Source organism: Pseudopodoces humilis, chromosome 5 (assembly GCF_049639895.1).
Source record: "Pseudopodoces humilis isolate 2021_Gansu_Grassland_sample_001 chromosome 5, ASM4963989v1, whole genome shotgun sequence".
NCBI lineage: Eukaryota > Metazoa > Chordata > Aves > Passeriformes > Paridae > Pseudopodoces > Pseudopodoces humilis.
In genome coordinates this window covers 23141478-23159814 of record NC_142204.1, presented here as the reverse complement: position 1 = coordinate 23159814, position 18337 = coordinate 23141478, and the positions used below count along the sequence as shown (strand labels likewise).

Below are 18337 nucleotides of genomic sequence, written 5' to 3'. Positions count from 1 at the left end.
GGAACCAGCCCCAGCCCTGTGGCCTAGGCTGAAGGGGGTTAAAAGCAGCCCCTCCACCTTGGGTAGTCAGGCTGTGCTCCCAGCTTAGCCCTTGCTGCCCTCCCAAAGAATCACATCCCCCAGCACTTCCCTGGGCTGTCCAACCACAGGGAAAGGGAGGCAGAGGAAGGTTGCTGGGAGGCAGGTTGGCACTGCCCAGCTAGCCAAGCAGCAGCAGCACTGCCTCCCCTGCTCCCAGGCTTCTTCCAGGCTCTCTCTTTATCCAGCTCAAAATCCAGCCTTAACTTGTTCTGGACGTGGGTGAGAAGTGAGGCAGAGGGCTCCAAGGCAAACATAAATGACCCTCTCTGCCCTGCACACCCCAGCCCACCTTCTTTTTACCTCCTGGGGGGGTGGCTGCCTGCTTGGAGGAATGAGTCACGGTTTAGGTAACAGGCGCAATGCAATTAGCAGCCCTGGGCACCAATTACCTGCTGTAACAGCCTTGTGCAAACCCCTGTAAAGAGTCAGTGAGAGCAAGATTTCTCCCTCCAGGGAGGGGATGGTTGAGATGGCATATGTGTCACCCTGGGCAGTAACCAGCCTTGTCCACAGTGGCTCCCTGCCCCAGCAGAGTTTCCTGGCACCATGCTCTGTATGAGGTAGCTTTGAATTGTATTTGTAATGTCTTCTGGGGCCATCACTAAGGAGCTGTGCCTGTGCTTCACCTGTGCCTCCCAAATGATCTCCTAAGCCAGAGCTGGGAGGTGGAGCAGGATGCCTTGGAGCTATAGAAGCTTCCTTTACAGGTGCCCGAGGCTGCTGGCATGTGGCTGGAGCACTCAGGAAGGTTAATTTCTAGTTCAGGAGCATTAGCCAGCCATGTGAGCAATCCCAGTCACACCATGTTCACATCCCTGCAGTAATGTAAGGCCTGAAGGTGAGTGACTCCCTCCATGCCCCAAATCAGTGTAAGAAAGCATCAGTATTCAAAGGGATCTAAAAATAAAACCTGCAGGGACTCTCCAAAGGGATATGGGAGATGCTCTGGAGACGTTCTTGCTTCAGGGGAAGGCAGGAGTCTTTGAGACTTAGAGAAATACAGGGGAGGAGGGAAGAGAAGTGGATTCAGTGGTTTCTTACTTACAAAAGTAAATAGTTGTAGCCAGGGACAGGGGCAGAGTGAAAGTGTGTCTGAGAAGTGGAGAAACTGAGCACATAGGTTTAGCCCTGCAGGGAGGTCTTCCTTGTGTGCCTGGGGAGTGTCTGTGGCTGGACACACGGTGGGAGTGTGGAACAGAGGGACCCTGGCAGGCTGTCCTGCCCCTCTTTTCTAAGGCCCCATGATCTGACACGTGCTTGGGGCAGGGTGTCCTTTTCCACATGGAGCCCTTCCACACCCCCGCCAATTCTCCTGGGCCCAAACTTACTACTTTTTATTTTTATTTTTTTGGTATGCTGGGGTTGGATGCCCACAGCTTGTAGCTCCCTGAGGAGGCGCTCTGATTTCAGCAGCTTATGTAGAGCACTGCCATCCTGCTGTCCCCTCGCCTGCTGCACAGGGAAGCTGAGATGGGGCTATGGGTATCATCCCCCCCATCCTGGGCTGGTTGTCTCTCTGTATCCCCCTGGCTGCTCTGCAAAGTGGCCTACAGGTGGTGTGAAGGGGACTGCATGGTCACCTGCCCCATACCTAACCAGCAAAAGCATGCAGCCATCTGTGGTGCTGACCCCACAATTTCCCTTCCATGGTGGTCTTTGTCCTTGGGAGGGGCTCCCACACCTTTTGAGGGTGTCTGATACCCCTATCCCTTGCTGGCAACCAGAGGGCTGGAAGTGAAGGTGGCTCAGTGGTGAGGGTGGGGGGTGAGGAAGGAGCTGGAGGTGCCACTTTGCTGCTGTGCCTGCAGGTCTATGAGGTTTTCCAAAGAGAGAGGATGTCCCTTTTCCTTGCCCAGGGGAAATCTGGATGCCAAGGGACATCTTGGACGGCACGAAAGCCACAAGGGACAAGTTGCTGAGCTCAGCCCTGCTGCAGGAGGCGAGGACCTGGGTGGGATATAAAGTCAGCAGTGACACTGCACACCCCAGCCCCCCGTGCTCCCCCAGAAACGTTCAAGGCCAGGTTTGATGAGGTTCTGAGCAGCCTGGTCTAGTGGAAGGTGTCCCTGCCCGTGGCAGTGGGCTTGGAACTGGATTATCTTCAAAGTTCCTTCCAATCCAAGTCAGTCTGTGATTCTACAACTGAAAGGGAGGCAGTAGGCCCTTCCTCATGCTTGTGGTTGCTGGTGTACCTCTTCCTGTGGGTGTCGCTGGTTCTGCAGCCACCTGGGCAGCAGGATATCCTTGGACATCCTGGTGGGGATGTGAGATGGGGCAGAGGGCGGGGGTTCCAGGGCTGGAGGCCGAGGAAAAGGGACCTTCTAGAGCAGAGTCGTGGTTTAGGAGCTGGGTGTCAGAAGTGGGGTTCACACCCCAGCTTGAGACTCTGGGGTGTGGCGGTAGGAGGGACAGCAGGGAACACACGATCCTGCTTTGGGAAGCAAGCTGGGACTAAAAGGCAGGGGCAGCAATTCAGACCTGTGTCCACAGGAAAAGTTTGGGGCTGAGGGAATTCCTGGGGAAAAATCGTTCCCAGCAAGAACAACAAAGGACCCCGCACCTTAACTTCACCAGAACCCACATCAGTGTCACCGTCCCCTCCTCTCTCAAGTGCACCGGGACGAGCAGGGCTGCAGGGATCGGTCTGAACTGTCACAGGCAAGCGGGGAAATCACTCAAGCAACAGGTCTGTCCTCCTGTATGTGCCCTTCGTCACCTTGGCGGTGTTCCGGAGCGGGGATGCCCTGCGGAGACAAAGGCACTGTCGGAGGCAGGGCTCCCCCGTTCTCCACGCTCGCTGCCCGGGCTGGCGCCCCGCCCTGTGCCCGGAGGCGGGACCGGGGCTGGCCGGGAGCGGCGGGGAGCAGGTGCCGAGGCTGAGCCCCGTGTCTGCCCGCCCGCTCCCGAGCCGCTGGGCAGCTGATGCCTGCGCTCCAGACTGCCCAGCCGTGGCTCTGATCTCCTCCGCCGCCCCCTCGACCCCCAGCCCGGGACACTCGGCCTCTCCGTCGGGAGCAGGGATGCTGGCTTTCCTCCTGGCAGGCTGTGCCAGCCACGTGCCGTCTCCTCGGAGTATTTTCCAGGCGTGTGTCCCTGCCTCGCTGGGTCACTGAGCCCTCCGTAGTCTGTGAAAATCACAGCCCCCCTGCTTCATCGGGATCCTTCAGGTCTGCTGACTCTTTGGCTTCCTGGTCTTTGCCCACCCTGTTCCTTGACCACATCCCGTCTAGACCTTGCTCCTGACTAACCCTGCCCTTTCGGAGGCTTCGGGAAGAGCACACAGCGTCACTCGGAGGTACAGGCAGAGTTTGTCCTCGTTCCGTGGGATACTGGCTGCGGCGGCATCGATTCGGGAGCCATGGGCCGCCGGCTCATCCATGGTGTCTCCGGAGCCGCACTCTTCCTTGCCAGTGTGGCTCTCCTCTCTGTGTGGCACCGTGGGGCTCGGGAAGCAGCTCGGTACCCAGGGCTCTGGGAGGGGATGTTGGAGAAGCCAGAGCAACAGAGAGAAGGGAGCCCAGAGGGAGCTGGTGGCAGGGGGCGGAAGGACCTCAAACTCCATCCTCCGGAGGTATACAGGACTGAGGGCAGCCTGACGCTTGGGGACATTTTCATAGCTGTGAAGACAACCAAGAGGTTTCACCAGAGCAGGATGGAGCTGCTCCTGGACACGTGGATATCCCAGGTCAGCGAACAGGTGAGTGTGTGGGTTCTGACTAGAGAGAAGGTGTTAGTAAAGGGGAAAGGATGGGGTGTCAGGGCAAGGGGATAAAATCCAGAGGAGGGAGGCTGGGCACTGTAGTGCCCCTCAGTACTTTGCCCCATTTTCTCTGGTTCTCACTTCATGTTCAGAGGGAGATGCTACCCAGCAAAATGTTTCAACAGTAGCTGCTTCATGTGACAGGCTGGTGAAGATGCCGTGTCAGACTGAATGCACAGACCATCCTGTGTATGTATGAAATGCATTTCCACCTCCTAGTGCCATGAGTTTGTTGGGTTTGGAGCTGACAGGCTCCCCTGGCCCTTTGTCAGGATGCCTACACTGTGCCTGGACACCCATTGCCCTGGAAAGGTGCAGTGCAGTGGGCAAGAGAACAAGGCAGGCAGGCTCCTGGAGGACCTCCTGTAGTTAGCCCTGCTCAACCCCCAGCACCATCAGCACAATCCATACTTTCCATTCTTGGGCAGGTGCTTTCATGTGCATGATCTTGAGGTGATGTGGGTGTACTTTTCATTTTTTATTTTTTTTTTTAACTGGGGCCCAATGTTTCCATCCTTTGCTAGAACTGTTTGGAGAGTTTCCTTCCTGCTAGAGAAACTGATGTGGGGCACCACATCAGTGGTGCTGTGCAAACTGGTGGGCAGGAGTACTCCCCAGAGTTCCGGTGCTTTCCTCCCTCCCTCCCTCGCAGAGCTGCTCCTCAAGAAAGAAGAAATCCTGTGGCTGCCCTGAGGGGTGGGTTTTTTTTTGCCTCTGCCTGTGTCTGATGGGTGCCTATAAGGCAAATTCAGGCCCCAGTGAGGAAGGGGGACGGGGGTGGAGGTGCTGGGTAGGAGAGTGCCTGAAGCAATGCAGAGTTTTCTGGGTAAGGGTGGTTTTCCATTTCATGGTGCTGCAACTGTCTGGTCTGCTGCGGTTGTCACAGGAAGCCGTGTCCTATTTTGAGCACTCTTCCTCTCCTGGCTGCGTGTCCCTCTCACCATCTGAGATGCCCTTCTTCCTCCTCCAGATGCACTTCTCCTCTCTGGCCTGCTCCAGCCCAGCAGCTCCTTGGAGAGGCCAAACCCAACTGCATGGCTGCACTGGCATTAGGATATTGCTCCTGGGGCCTTCCCAGTGGGTTTTGAAGGAGCAATTCGACTGTCCCTCCTTTGTTTGATAAATCAGTGCCTGGCCATTCTGCTGATGACAGGAATTAGATACTAGCTTCCCAGATTCATCTGATCCCCTCTGGCATGCAAGTGATGTCCAAACCTTGGAAGAGGTGTTGAATTTCCCATGCAGCTGTCAGCCTCTGGAAAACTACACAGACTGAGCAGGAATGTAGGAAGGAAGGGGTAGAATGGGAGTGTCACTGATTTTTAAACAGAGTTTTTTCAGTGTTACCAATTTTTGTTGCAAGCTCAGTATTTTCCTCCTTTCTCCTCAGTTTTTGTTGTTTTTCTTCTGCTTTTTATATGAAATGGCTTTGAGGGAAGGGGCGTAGGAGCAAGGAGAAAGGGAGATAAAGAGATAAAGAGAAGTACGTAAAAATCAAAACCTTTTTTTTTAATATATTCCTGCTTAAGGGTTTTTTAAGTTTACAGGAAAGGGTTAGTTTTAAAAAATTTGACAATATAGAAAACCTTGCTTAGCAAAAAAAAGGACAGCTTTCAATTTGCAAAGAACATATAATTGTTGTGGGGAAGGGAATAGTGCAACAGACCTCCTATTAGTGAGTCCTTATGGAGAGACACAGGCTTTAGGAGCCAGTCCTGGAGAAGTTCAGGTCTCAGAAGTCCTGATGTGCAGAGGCTGCTTTCTCCTAGGGCTGATCCAGCAACTTACATCTCACTTGCCCTTAATCATGGCTGGAGACCAATTCAGTGAGTCTTTCTCCACCAGTAGCCAGCAGGAAAATTTTAGCAGCTGGCTGTGTTGCTGATGCCAAGCCTGGCTTCAGAGCTGGAGAACTGCATGGTTTCCTCCTGGAAGAAGCAACCCAGACCTCCCAGGTCAGGCTTAGGTGACTGTAACAGGAGGCAGGAACAGCTGTGGTTTTGATGGCAAGGACAGACTGTATGGGAGCTGAATTAAAAATCCTCTGTTTGGGTAGAAAATAAGAGAGATTGTCTCTGCAAATGCTCTGTTTAATCTGAAATCATGCAATTGGTGAGAGATGGGGAAGTGGGAGATGGGCACTCTTTGCTGGACCATGCTCTGCCTCTTGAGAACTGATCCATGACAAACTTCCCACTGGAGATTGATGTGAAAGTCATGTTAGTGAAAGGCCTTTTCCTCAGCAAAAGCTTAATCTAAATAGAAGTGGAGGTTCTGATGACTGTTTAGCTGGGTGGAATCCTGGAGTGACTTACACTCCTGGCCCCAGTAGTTTTGACGGAGATAAGTCCAGCTTTCTGTGGTTTGGTAACATGAACTATTTCTAGCACTTCCCCTCCTTTTGGAAGCCCACACACCCAGCCAGTTGAAATAAAACCTTTGAATGGCCCATCCTGAACTTGTTTTCAGATTTTCAGTGATGTGAACGCACCACAGATTTTGAATCTGTTTTCTGTGCAGGAGACAACAGCAGTAATCCTGCTGATGTGTAATCTGCATTTTGGAGAGGGTTTCTTCATAGAAAAGGGGTTCCCTGGGAACCTAGGCAATGAACATGGCCCTGGATTGTCAGGTTACACATCTTTATTCCCTTTTCCTAGATTTTTATTGCTAGGCTATTTCCCCAGTTTGGGCTGAGGAGGTCTCAAAGTCTAGTGTTCATCCATTGCCTGGGCTCTAATGTTCATGAAGAGTTGCCAGGAAAAGCTGCTTGACACAGTGGCTCCCTATCACTGCTGGCACTGCTGTCCAGCAGACATCCTTTCCTACACAGACATCTTTCCCACTCCAGAATGGAGGGATACTTTCTGTGCTTCGTCTCTGGCAGCAACTGCTGTTCCAGGTCTCCCACCCTCAGGGTTGTGAGGGATGGAGAGATGAGGATGGAGGCAGCTGCATGTGCTATTGTGATTTTCTTTTTCATTTCTCGAGCACAGCCAGGTGTGCCATAGAGATCAGAGTTAGAAAGTGCCAGAAAAATCATACTTGCCTAATCCCCACACTCATATTTCCCATTTTCCAGTTATTTTGGACAGTCTGGTGTTGCCTGTGGTGACGGTGTACTTTTATCTTTGGGTTCCACAGAAACGTGTTGGATGTCTGCAAAAAAAAACCCATTTCCCATCTTGCATCAAGAGAAAACTGGGAACCTCAGAATATTTTTACAAGAAAATTTGGAAAATATGCAGATTGCTATTTTAAGCCAATCAAATGAGACGTTTGTTAGACACGTGGTATCTAGTTGGTTTTATATCTGTGAGCAAGTAATTTCCAGCAACAATATTTCTTGGTTTTTTGTTTGGTTTTTTTTTAATGAAAATGTCAGAAAGTTTCAACGGTTTCAGATTTTGTTTTTCTTAAGATGAAAACATTTGTCAGAGTGGAAATTTCTAACTCTGACGTGCTGGCAAGAGAAATCCCATGCTGCTGACAGTCCCTGCCTTGCCTGAAGGTTGTGATATAGTCCCCTGACCCAGAGCAGTTCCTTTACCTGAAGACTTAGTTAATTGCTTCTTGAAAGTGGTTTTAACTAAGCGACTTTACTGGTGGGGCGGGGTAGGAATGTGTGCATGCTCCATTGCTGCAGCTCAGGTCTTGGAGGGTAATTCATCAAGCGCTGTAGCTCATCCATCTGAGATCACAAAACCATCCTGCTGTCTCTGCTTGGGCCAGGTGATCTCTGAGGGTCCTTCATTGCCTTATTTTCACGTACACAGCTTTTCTCCTGCTGTGTCCTCTAGATAGGGATCCATCTCCCAAATGCTGAGTGGGTGTGGGGAGATGTAGACTCGTGTCTCCCTGCCAGAGCCTTTGGGGAGCAGTGCTGGCTCCTGGAGCTGTTGTCTGCCTGCCTTGTTCCCTTTGTGCCTGCGCAGGTGCTGTGTTTAACCAGCCTGTGGGCAGCTGGTGGGGAGACTGTTTATGGCTCGCGACTCCTTTTTCATTTCATGAAAGCTCATTTTCTGCTTGAGGAAAGCTTTTCTCCACCAGCCCTGATCCTCGCCTGGCTCTGAAGAGGGGGAGATGTGCCACATAATGGCAGCAAGGGGGATTAGAGGAGCCTGAGAGTGGAGGAAGAGGAGGAGGTGGGGGCAGAAAGTGGCCGGGGGCTGTGCACACTTCACACACAAGCAGATGTTCTTTTAACCCAAGCATCATTTAACCACAATGCTTTAATTTTTCTACCACTGACACCAATTCCAGGGCTTCCTCGCCCCCTCGCTCAGCGTCGTGGGTCCCCTGTTCCCAAGGCAGTGGGGTGGGGGGGAAAATGAAGCCACACAAGCGCTGATGGTTGTGCCCTGCAGGAAGGGGGAGCACAGCCATCCTTCTGATCATCTGCTGCCTGGGAGTGGGTACAGCAGCAGAGGATGGAGTGGGGTAACCGTGTCAAGTGTGTCCAGCTGTGGGAGGAAGAGGTGGGCAGCCAGGAACAGCACCAGCTCCATTCCTGACAGCAATCTCTTCTCCTTGTTTCCACAGACCTACATCTTCACTGATGAAGAAGATGGTGCCTTGAAAAGCAGAATGGGTAATGACCTGTCCTATGACACCACCTTTCTACTCCACCTTCGGCCACTGAACTGTCCTGGCCTTGAGAGGGGTCTGGTGTGAGGGCTGGCTGTCCTGCCCCAGCAGTGCCCATCAAAACACACCCCTTGCCGTGTTTCCTGTGGTGGTGTGGCTTAACCCAGGGCATGCAGCTGACTGGAGGAAGAGTGCTCTCTGCTTTAAAGCATCCATGGGCAGAAGCAGCACATGACAGAGCCCCTCAACCTCTGCAACGTGGTTGGCAAGGTGGAAGTGTGGACGGCAGGCTTCCTAGTCTTGGCCAAGTTGCTTGGCTTTGTCCAGGTTTCATCCTCTGGTAGGGGGAGGAGTGGAGCCCATGTCGCCATGGGCTTGGATGCCTTTTGGGGAGCCATGAGGAGACTGTCTGTGAACAAACCCCTTCCCTCCTGCCCAGATGTCCTCCCTGTGACCGTGCAAAGTGGGCTGGCTCTGAGCTTTCCCTCCTCTGGCAGGTGGCCACGTGATCTTCACCAACTGCTCTGCCGAGCACAGCCACCTGGCCCTGTCCTGCAAGATGGCTGCAGAGTTCGACGCCTTCCTGGCCAGCGGCCTGAGGTGAGGCAGGGCTGCCGTGGGGGGACCCCCGAGAGCAAGAGGCACCTTCCTCACCACGAACTTCTTGTGTCTTCCTGTCTGCCCCAGCTGGTTTTGCCACTTGGATGATGACAACTACCTGAACCCTCGGGCGCTCCTGAAGCTCTTGTCCTCCTACGCGGAGACGTGGGATGTTTACCTGGGCAAACCCAGCCTGAACCGACCCATCTGGGCCTCTGAAACGCTGCCAAACAACCAGACGGTACGGCCCGTGGTGGTGGTGCGGGGGCAGTGGGTTGTTTTGGTGCTCTGGCTCACATTTGTCATGGCTTAACCCCACCAGCAGCCAAGCCCCACGCAGTTGCTCGCTCACTCCCCCACCAGAGGGAGTGGGCAAAAGGTAGAAAACCTGGGTTAAGATAAAGAAAGGGAAAGCAAAAGCCATGTACACAAGCAAAATAAAACAAGGAATTGAATCACTGCTTCCCATGGGCAAGCAGGTGTTTAGCCACCTCCAGAGGCCCATCACGCATCGTGGTGACTTGGGATGACAAACACCATCACTCCAAATGTTCCCCCCTTCCTGCTGCTCCCCACACTTTATATATATACTAAGCATGGTGTCATATGGGCTGGAAAATCCCTTTGGTCAGTTGGGGTCACCAGTCCCAGCAGTGTTTCTTCCCAGCCTCCCCTGCATCCCCAGTTTCCTCACCAGTGGGTCAGTATGAAAAGCAGAAAAGGCTCTGTGTAAACCCTGCTTAGCAATAGCAAAAACATCTCTGTATCGTCAACTCTGTGTTCAGCAGAAATCCAAAACACAGCCCCACACCAGCCACTGTGAAGAAAGTTAACTCTACCCACCCTGGCCAAAACCAGCACAGTACTGCAAGGAGAGCCAGGTCCCAGGAGCAATGGCAACAGCTGAAAACTTGCCATCTTGTCTGAACATGGCTTTAGGTGTTAGACTAAATCATCCAAGGGGCAGTCCCACATTGCTGCTCTGCCTTCGGGTACTTGTCTGACAGGACATAAGCCTGCCCTAGGCACCCCAACTGTTGCTGCCAGGAGGAGCAACTGGCTGTTCCAGTTATGAGGAAGTGAAAATCCATGCTGTACTGCCAGCAAGTCCTTCTTCTGGGCAGCAGTCAGGGGGCTGGGGTGACAATAGGGCTGTGTTTGTCCTGACATCAAGGCCGGGTTTCCAGCATTCCCACCTCTGGGAGTATGGTACTGTCTGAGCCTCTGCCACTGATTTTCTCTGGTGTTTCTCTCCAGAAACCCGTGCACTTCTGGTTTGCCACGGGAGGGGCTGGGTTCTGCATCAGCCGCGAGCTGGCAAGGAAGATGGTGCCCTGGGCCAGGTGAGCTGGGGAGTATGGGAGCCTTTGGGGATGAGCAACATGCACATTAATTCCTGGCCATGTCAGACCTGGATTTGTGCCTGTGGTGTTTGCAGAGGTGCAGAGTGCCACGTGCTGCACATCTGCAAGACGTGAGACTGGAGGAAGGATGTAGTGGCTGGGTCTGCCAACTGATTGAAAACTGGCAAGAGCAGGCACATCAGGAAACAAGGTCACAGGATGATGCATGCCTCTCTCCCCATCTCCTCAAGGCTCTTGCTTACTCCCCACACTCCTTCCCATCCCTTTCAGCTTCAAATGACTCTTTTCCCATCTGCCTATCTCATCTCCCCTTCATCAGTCTCTTTCCAGCTTTCTGTACCTCCCTCCTGAGCTCATTTTCTGTTCCCTCACCCCACACCCTCTTTGGCTTCAGGTGTCCACTGTCATTTCCTCAGCCTGATGCATGGAAACAGAGGTAGGTCCCAAGGTCGTGTTATCCCAGCCTAGAACAGGATGATGTATTCCATGATGCCCTAGCTTATACCACAGGCACGTACACTGGTAGCCATTGGCTGTGCCAGCCTTAACCAGATCTGAGCATACCCAGAAGGACAGATCTGATCCACACCAGCTGGCTGCTTTAGCCAAAGCCCATGAAATGTGTTTTATGGTAGACCCACTCAAGAGGATGATCTGTGATCTAGGGTAAAGTGAAAGTGACACAGGTAGACAATGCCTAACCTGGCATAAAGTCTGCCACTACTGTTTCTAAAATGCTTAAAACACTTTTAAGTTTGCTGGGGGTTGTTGTAGTAGACAGTGCTTCACACTGTGTAAATTCCAATTCCAGAAGCATTAAAATTTGGTTTAGCCTGTCATCAAAAAGTGGCCAAGTATGTGGTGTTACGTTACAGTAGATGGCTTATCCAAGCTGCATGTCCTGGTTTTTTTTTCCCCCTGGACCTGGCCATGTGCTCCCATTGTTTCTCTTGTCTGACTGACCCCCCTCCCAGGGGTGCAGTGCACTTCACCAAACACGTGGAGAAATGCCTCAGTGAAGCTGAGTCTGTCAGCATCAGTTTACCAAGAACTTGGATTATGTATCAGGGACAGCATGGCTGGGAATGGTGAAAGAGCAAACCCATTCCCAAGTATTTGCAGGTGGAACTCGGGGATTTTGTGCCTAATTACAGGATTTACCCTGGTTTTCAGTAATCTTCTGCCCAAATGGATGCCCACATCTGCCCCTACCCTTTTCCTAACCCGTGCAGCCCTACTCTCTTCCAGTGGCAGGAACTTCCTTAGCACTTCCGAGCTCATCCGCCTGCCGGATGACTGCACCGTGGGTTACATCATCGAGTGCAAAGTCGGTGGGCAGCTGATTCCCAATACACTCTTCCACTCCCACCTGGAGAACCTGCAGCTCATCCCCACCTCTCAGCTTGTGCAGCAGGTGAGGAGGGGAAAGGAAGCAAGAGGGAGGTGTGTGAGGAAGGAGAAGTGGAGGGGAGCTTACAGGCACGCTGTTGCACTGATGTGCATTGAATCAATCACCCGCTCTTCCGGGCAGGCTTTCCTGACAAATGCTTCTTTGAAATAAGGAGCAGATGTTGCCTGCAGCACAGTTGGCAGTCACGGTGCCCTGGGATCAGTGGTGGGGGAGCACTGCTGTATGGGGAGTGATGGGAGGATTGAGGGCATCCCTGGGAGAATGTGGTACAAGGACAAGCAGAAATGATGATTGGGAAAGGGCCTTTGACATGGCACTGTGTCTGCCTTGCAAAGGACTAGTAGGGTGGACCGTCATGGGAAGAAGGAAGAGGGAAGAGATGTGGAAGATAGAGGCTAAGCCAGCAGAGAAAGAGCTAGAATGGGAGTTTTTGTCATCCACAGCAAATTCCTGACTCCTGAACTCATCTCATTGTCTCTGCTCCTTTCTCACCACTACTTTGTAGGTCACCCTCAGCTATGGTGTGTTTGAGAACAAACTCAATGTCATTGAGCTCAGCGGCCCCTTCTCGCCCCAGGAGGATCCCTCAAGGTATGGGGCATGAGTGCTGTGGGTGTTGCTGCTGTGTGAGCCCTCAGACAACAGGCTGGGAGGGGGAGGCAGCCCAATGGGGTGCAGGAGGGCTGGAGGGAGGGACAGAAACCTTACAGCCCCATGGCTTGTTGGGTGAAGGGCACCCCAGCATTAATCTGTTTGTGAACACTTACAAACTTTGCAAACCTTTTTGGGTGAGTGGGAAGAAATGAAGCATTCAAAACATTTTATTTGGACAATGCCTAAGCCAAAAGTATTGCTGTTTATTTCCCATTTTGAGGCTGAACAAGCTAACCTTTTACCTCAGGGACAGGAACAGAAATGGTCTTTTAAACTCAGGAAAGGAAATTCTGCTTGTTTTTTCATTTTATGCTTTGCTGAGAAAACTGAAGGGAAAAAAGAAAAAGGTTCACTTCAGGCTGACTGCAAACAAAACTGTTCTTTGATTTACCTTCTTCTCTTTGAGTGAACAAACCTAAAGCTGTTATTTGCAGAGCATGAGTAGGAAGATCCTGGCTGGAGATAGCAGGGGTGGGAAGCAGCTAGGTGATGAAAAGAGCATCAAGAGAACTTCATGCATCATGTAGCAGGGTCTGGTGCAGTGCCCATCTCCCTGATTAGGGTGAGCTGTGGGCTTGGGCTCCATGGGCTAGAGCTGGATTTGGGTATCAGAGGGAGGCTTTGCTGAGAAAAGACATTATAGGGTGAACAGCCAGTCCTGAGCTCTGTGGTGCAGGGTGGGCGCCTGATGTGGAATGGGGGCGTGAGGGAGAGGTCTTCCATCTTCCAGCTGTGTGCTGGTGTAAAAACTGTCCTCTGACCTTACTTTGCTTTTTCCCCAGCAGGTTTCGATCCCTCCACTGCCACCTCTACCCCGACACTTCCTGGTGCCTGCAGGGTGCTGGCTGGTGATATCTGAGCCCCAGCTACAGTGGATCCAGGTGACACCCTGGAGGGAGTGGGAGACTGAAGAAGCTTGGTGCTCCCAATTTCACCTTCGCTGTGGTGGTTTTGTGGCTCTCTTGTGCCTCGCTCAATACCGGTGACACAGGACAAGAGACAAGGTCTGATCCAAAGATGGCTAAGATGGGCTGGACACATGAATGAGCTTCTCAGCTGTGCTGGGCTGTGTGCAAGGGATGGCAGCAGTGTGCCTTCTGAGCACATCGAGGATCGGACGGTGACTGCTGGCCACCTGGGTAGAGATGAGGACTTGTTGCTGCTGCTCTGTGCCCTGGCTGGCAGTCTTGCTGGATTGGAAGGGCCCTGTGTGTTTATACCTGGTATATATATATATATATATGTGTGTATACCAGCTCCTGGTGGGTGGCAGCACGTCATGGCTCCAGACTCTGTGAGCAGGGCCTCTTCCTCCATATCCGTGCTTTCCCTACTGCCACACTTGCAGCCACAGACCTGCTGAGTCTCTGCATAGTCAAAGTCTATAGAAATGGAAAATGTGACCATTTCTGTGCTGAATGAATCCTGGAGGAGCATAGTCCTTGCTCAACAGAGGGGAGATGGGCAGGAATTACAAAGAATTAGGAATTCCCTGCTCTGCTGGAACAAAAGGGAGGGCGTGGGGTAAGGGAGCCAGGAGGAAACTGAGTGAGATGGGGATGGTTCCTGCATTGAATGTTGAGGGTTCGATCTTGTATGGTGCTGCATTATTCCTCTCCTTTTACCTTCTTGATGTGGGGTCAGGATAATCTCTTGCTCTAATTACCAACCTGTCGTCTGAGATTAGACTCCAGCTCCTATCTGTGAGAAGAGACATAAAGGATTAGAACTGCCTGAAAGAGAGGAGAAAGGAAGAGATGGAGAAGGAGCGCTTAGGAGCGGATTAGAGGTTACAGCTTTATAATCTTTTCTGTCCCCAACCAAAAAAATTGAGTCATGAAGGAATGGAGACAGCAAGGCAAAGAGCTTTTTATCTCTGTGGGTCTTTCCTCCAGATGCTAATAGCGGCTTTCTGCCTTCCTGCTCTCCCCGCTGAGCGCAACAGGAGGAAGGAGTGGACCCAAACAGGCTACGAGGTTTCTGGCATGTCTGTGGAGGGTTCTTTTCTCAATACAGTGCCCAGTGTGAAAGCTGGGCAATGGTCCTTGCTGGGGAATGAACTTTGGCATCATTTTGTCCTTGTACCCACAGTTAAGTGGCTGGGGGAGGGTTTTTCAGGAAAAGCTGGAAGGCAAAAGAGGCTGTTTTAAATGGCAGGTGGTGCCACAAACAGGTATTTTTCTTGAAAGAGCATTTCAAAACAGACTGCTGGGATCTGTGAGAGATCCTGTAATCTCCAGATGAAAGGACAAATGCCCTTTCTCTAAAGAGCTGCTCAGCTTTGATGCTGCTGATGTGACTAAGCCTGCTGCTGGTGGCCTGGAAGAGCCAAAGGGGACTGTCACTGTGGCTTTGCTGTTTTGAAAACTGGCCACTTTGTCACCTCCTTCCACCCCCAAGCACAAGCATCTCCTACACAGCGCACACAAAGTTTAAAGGAAAGGCATCAGAAAGACCTTCCACCTCTGCAAAGGGGGAATCTAGAAAGGAACAAGCACTTTAATTTCTGGAAAAAACAGAAGGCAGGAGCCTGTAGAGCTGTTTTTCAACTCTTACTGGCATTTAGTCAGCTTGTGTAGCAGCACACATCCTTGCTTTCTTCTGTTGCACAACAGGCCTTTGAAGTAGAAGCTCATCCTGAGCAGGCACAGGAGCGAGCTGATGCCAGTGACCATTCCTTGAGTTGTGGAAAGCCCTTGGCTCACGTGGCTATGCCAGCCAAGAATCTACATGGCACAAAACAGAGACACAGCTGTTGGAAGAGACTTGCAGCACCAAAAAGTCCTGCCCCACAGTGGCTGGGCTTGAACACAGCCAGAAGATGAAATATAGGTTTGTGAGAAAGAATGAGTTTTCAAGAGAAACGTACACTACTTGGATATATCATTTTTCCCTATTCGTCTTTTCAGCTGATGTTAATAGAGACTTTGAGCTAAAAAGCTGGTCCTGTCTGTAGATGTCCTGGTGACAATCAGAGCAAAATGCAATTCATGTGAGGAAACTGGTACAGCAGCTTCACTTCCCTGGGGTAAAAGCAAAGCAGAGAAACTGAAAGCTTGCTTTGGATCCTGGATTCAGTTGGTCTGAATTGACCTGGTGCCTTTTGCATGGCTGAAGATCAGATGTTTAATGGGTTGAATCCTTGAGTGGCTGCATGGGGACCTGTTTAAGACTGGGTTTCATTGCTGGAGCAGTTAAGTGCCACTTTTGTGGAAAATGTCTTGTCTCATAAGGAAACAGAACAGATGAGAAGATGTCTGGGGCAGGGCAGCTCTTGGGCCGTAGAGAAATGAATGACAGAAAAGTCCTGCTATGCCTGTGACGACAGTACTCTGGAAAGAAAATAGCTTCTGAGTCGACAAAAGAAACCAGGTTTTCTCTAAGAACAGAGAGACAGCTTAATGGGACGTTCACCACATGAAATCTGATCAACGCTAAAACATGAGTTAAAATTAGTTTCAGGAATGGTTCCTGCCCCTGGGGCTTGCTGTCAGATGTTGCGGTTTTACAATCTCATTTTCCTAGTTTATTAAAATGTTTAGCTGCTTGGGAAAATGAGAAACAATCTCATGTGAAACTTTTCAGGGGGCTGTCTTTTTTTATTCTCTTTCTCTTGATATAACAAAGATTTTGGAATGGTTCCTCTGGGTCTATTAAATTTGTATTTTCTCCTTTTTATTTTTTTTTTTTTTTTTTACCTTTCTCTAGCTCACACTTCCTTTTCTCATTGCAGGGGAAAAAGGGGAAAAAAAAAAAAGCCCTCTCCCAAGAATAAAAAGGAATGGAGACATGGTCTTTATATTTTACTGGGAAAAATGGGGTTAAAGTCAAGGGTGTTGGCATGACCCTGCTGTTGTACAACATTAAGTGTAGTTCAAGGTTTCAAGTACAGACACCTCTGCCTGCCCAACGCCATAGCAACCAACACTATTAATGATGTTTAAACTGTGTACTGAAAATTCAGAAAAAGGAGAAGGAGGGAAAAAAAAAAAAGCAGTTACAGTATTTGAAATGTAAAATATTAAGTAAGGCTTTCATGTTAACAATATCTTTTCTTCACTTTCCCCTTAGCGTGAAGATTTTTTATAAGAAAAGCCCTATTTGACAGTGCAAAAAAAAATGCTAATGACTATCCTTTCTTTAGGGGGAAAGAGAAGTTAGTTGAAATAGGTGGGAAACTGCAGTTGTTGCTAAAGACTTGAAGGGGAGAGAGAGAAGAATAGCAACACTAGACAATGGTTCTGTCTCTGGTGCCAACTCCTCTTAACAGCTCTGCTGCCAAAGAAAAACAGATTCCTGAGCCTCTGTGGGATTTGCCCAACTTGTACCCACACTGCAGCCTTCAGCTCTCTCCCCAGGCTTCTTGCTAAGGAATCAGCCTTCAAAAGGCGAGCAGTTTATCAGACAGAAGCCAAAGGATGAGGAATAGGGACAGGAAGAAAGGAGATTGGAAGGAAAGAAACCACTGAGCGAGGCCTTGGAGGAGCATGGGAATTTTAGCAGTGCATTGAAAGTGCTGTTTGGGAGCTGCCTGGCCCCCCAGCTCTGGATTTTTTTTTGTGATCAGGGCAACTGCAGCTCAGCAGTGCCACTGAGGATGCCAGCCTGTGAGACAGAGTTCAGGTGAGATCCATTTGGTTGGCCCTGAACCTCTCCTTTTTTTAATAACACTGCAGATAAGTCAGTGGCTTTTCATCAGTGTTACAGTCACTTGCTTACAACAGATTTAGCTTCTTAATTTACTTTTTCTGCCCTTGCTTACAATGCAGGCTTTTCAGACAGTCCAGAGTGGGATCAGCGGCTCTTTTAATTAATTTGTTAAATTTTTTTTGTCATCAATCTCTGAAAAACCCGACTTGACATCTGGCTCTACACACTTCTGGGATGGATGCAAAGCTGGAGGAGGGTGGGTGACTACTGCATTCAGTGAGTGCATGGTCACAGGGAGACATGGACCATCCTTATGTTTTCCCTCGAGGAGCCTGCTAGCAGTTGGAGCCCGAGATGGAATCTCAGACTAACTGGAACTTTCTCTTCTGCCAAATAGTGCTCATCATGTGGCTGCACTGAAAAGGATGCAAGTGTTGCCACAGACATAAGCAACACTTTGTCAGAAGACAAAGCAGCATCATAAGTGTTCAAGTAACTGTGCTTGTTCTCAGCAGTTGATGCAGGAATTTTTCCTGTAGACTTTCTGCCTAAATACCTGGGAGTTCAAAGGAGTGCAGAGCTGAGCTGTTGTTGCTCAGATGGCATTGCCTCTTCAAGCTGTTCCTTGACAGCCTGAGAGGTTTTTTCCCTTCCTGTTTGATCCAGCTTCGGCTCCAAGAAAGCTGGGAACTTATCTCTCTCCCTGCCTGAACTGTAAGTGATTAATTACAGACCCCAAGAATAGGCTCCTTGCCTATCTCTTGTGTTTAAAATGCCTTCCAGGATTTTGCAAGGCTAAGGAGCCTCTTCCGATTTTACAGCTGACTGTGCCTCGGTTAAGCCTCTCTTGGTTTTGTTGGGAGCTGCATGTGATCCATAGTGAACTTTAAGAACAAATTAAACATTTTGGCCCTGACCCTTCTGCCACCGCTCGAAAACAAAACAGTGTTGATTTTAGCACTGTAGGAAAAAGAAGTGCGATGAAACAGGGCATTTGGATGGGGAGCGATGCTGCTATTCTGAAACCCTGCCTTCCCCATCCCACCCCCAGAAGTGGGGCACAGGGAGAATCTGCAGCTGGTGCCTTTGGCCACGTATCAGATGCAGGATACGCCATCAAATATCCAGCAATTGCACTGGCAGAGAGTGAATCCAGCAGCCCTGGTTCTGAGCCAAGGCAAGTTTGTACTTCATGCTGGACAGGGTGCTTACTCTGAATTACTTAGAAGC

At 50.5% G+C, this 18337-nt stretch overlaps 1 protein-coding gene across 5 annotated transcripts; it reads left to right on the top strand.

The window, feature by feature from the left end:
* Positions 1 to 3002: 3002 nt before the first annotated feature.
* On the top strand, positions 3003 to 16098 carry MFNG (MFNG O-fucosylpeptide 3-beta-N-acetylglucosaminyltransferase). 5 transcript variants are annotated; one of them, XM_088055755.1, is made up of 9 exons: positions 3003 to 3766; positions 8384 to 8432; positions 8926 to 9028; positions 9116 to 9269; positions 10286 to 10371; positions 10787 to 10828; positions 11641 to 11806; positions 12309 to 12394; positions 13240 to 16098. In XM_088055755.1, the coding sequence occupies exons 1-9, from the start codon at positions 3440 to 3442 to the stop codon at positions 13307 to 13309; spliced, it is 1083 nt and encodes a 360-aa protein (XP_087911881.1). In that variant the 5' UTR covers positions 3003 to 3439; the 3' UTR covers positions 13310 to 16098. The 5 variants fall into 5 exon arrangements, with proteins under 5 accessions (XP_087911881.1, XP_087911880.1, XP_087911879.1 ...); XM_088055754.1 differs by having other exon boundaries at positions 3003 to 3778; positions 13243 to 16098; XM_088055753.1 differs by having other exon boundaries at positions 3003 to 3778.
* The last annotated feature ends 2239 nt before the right edge of the window (positions 16099 to 18337 follow it).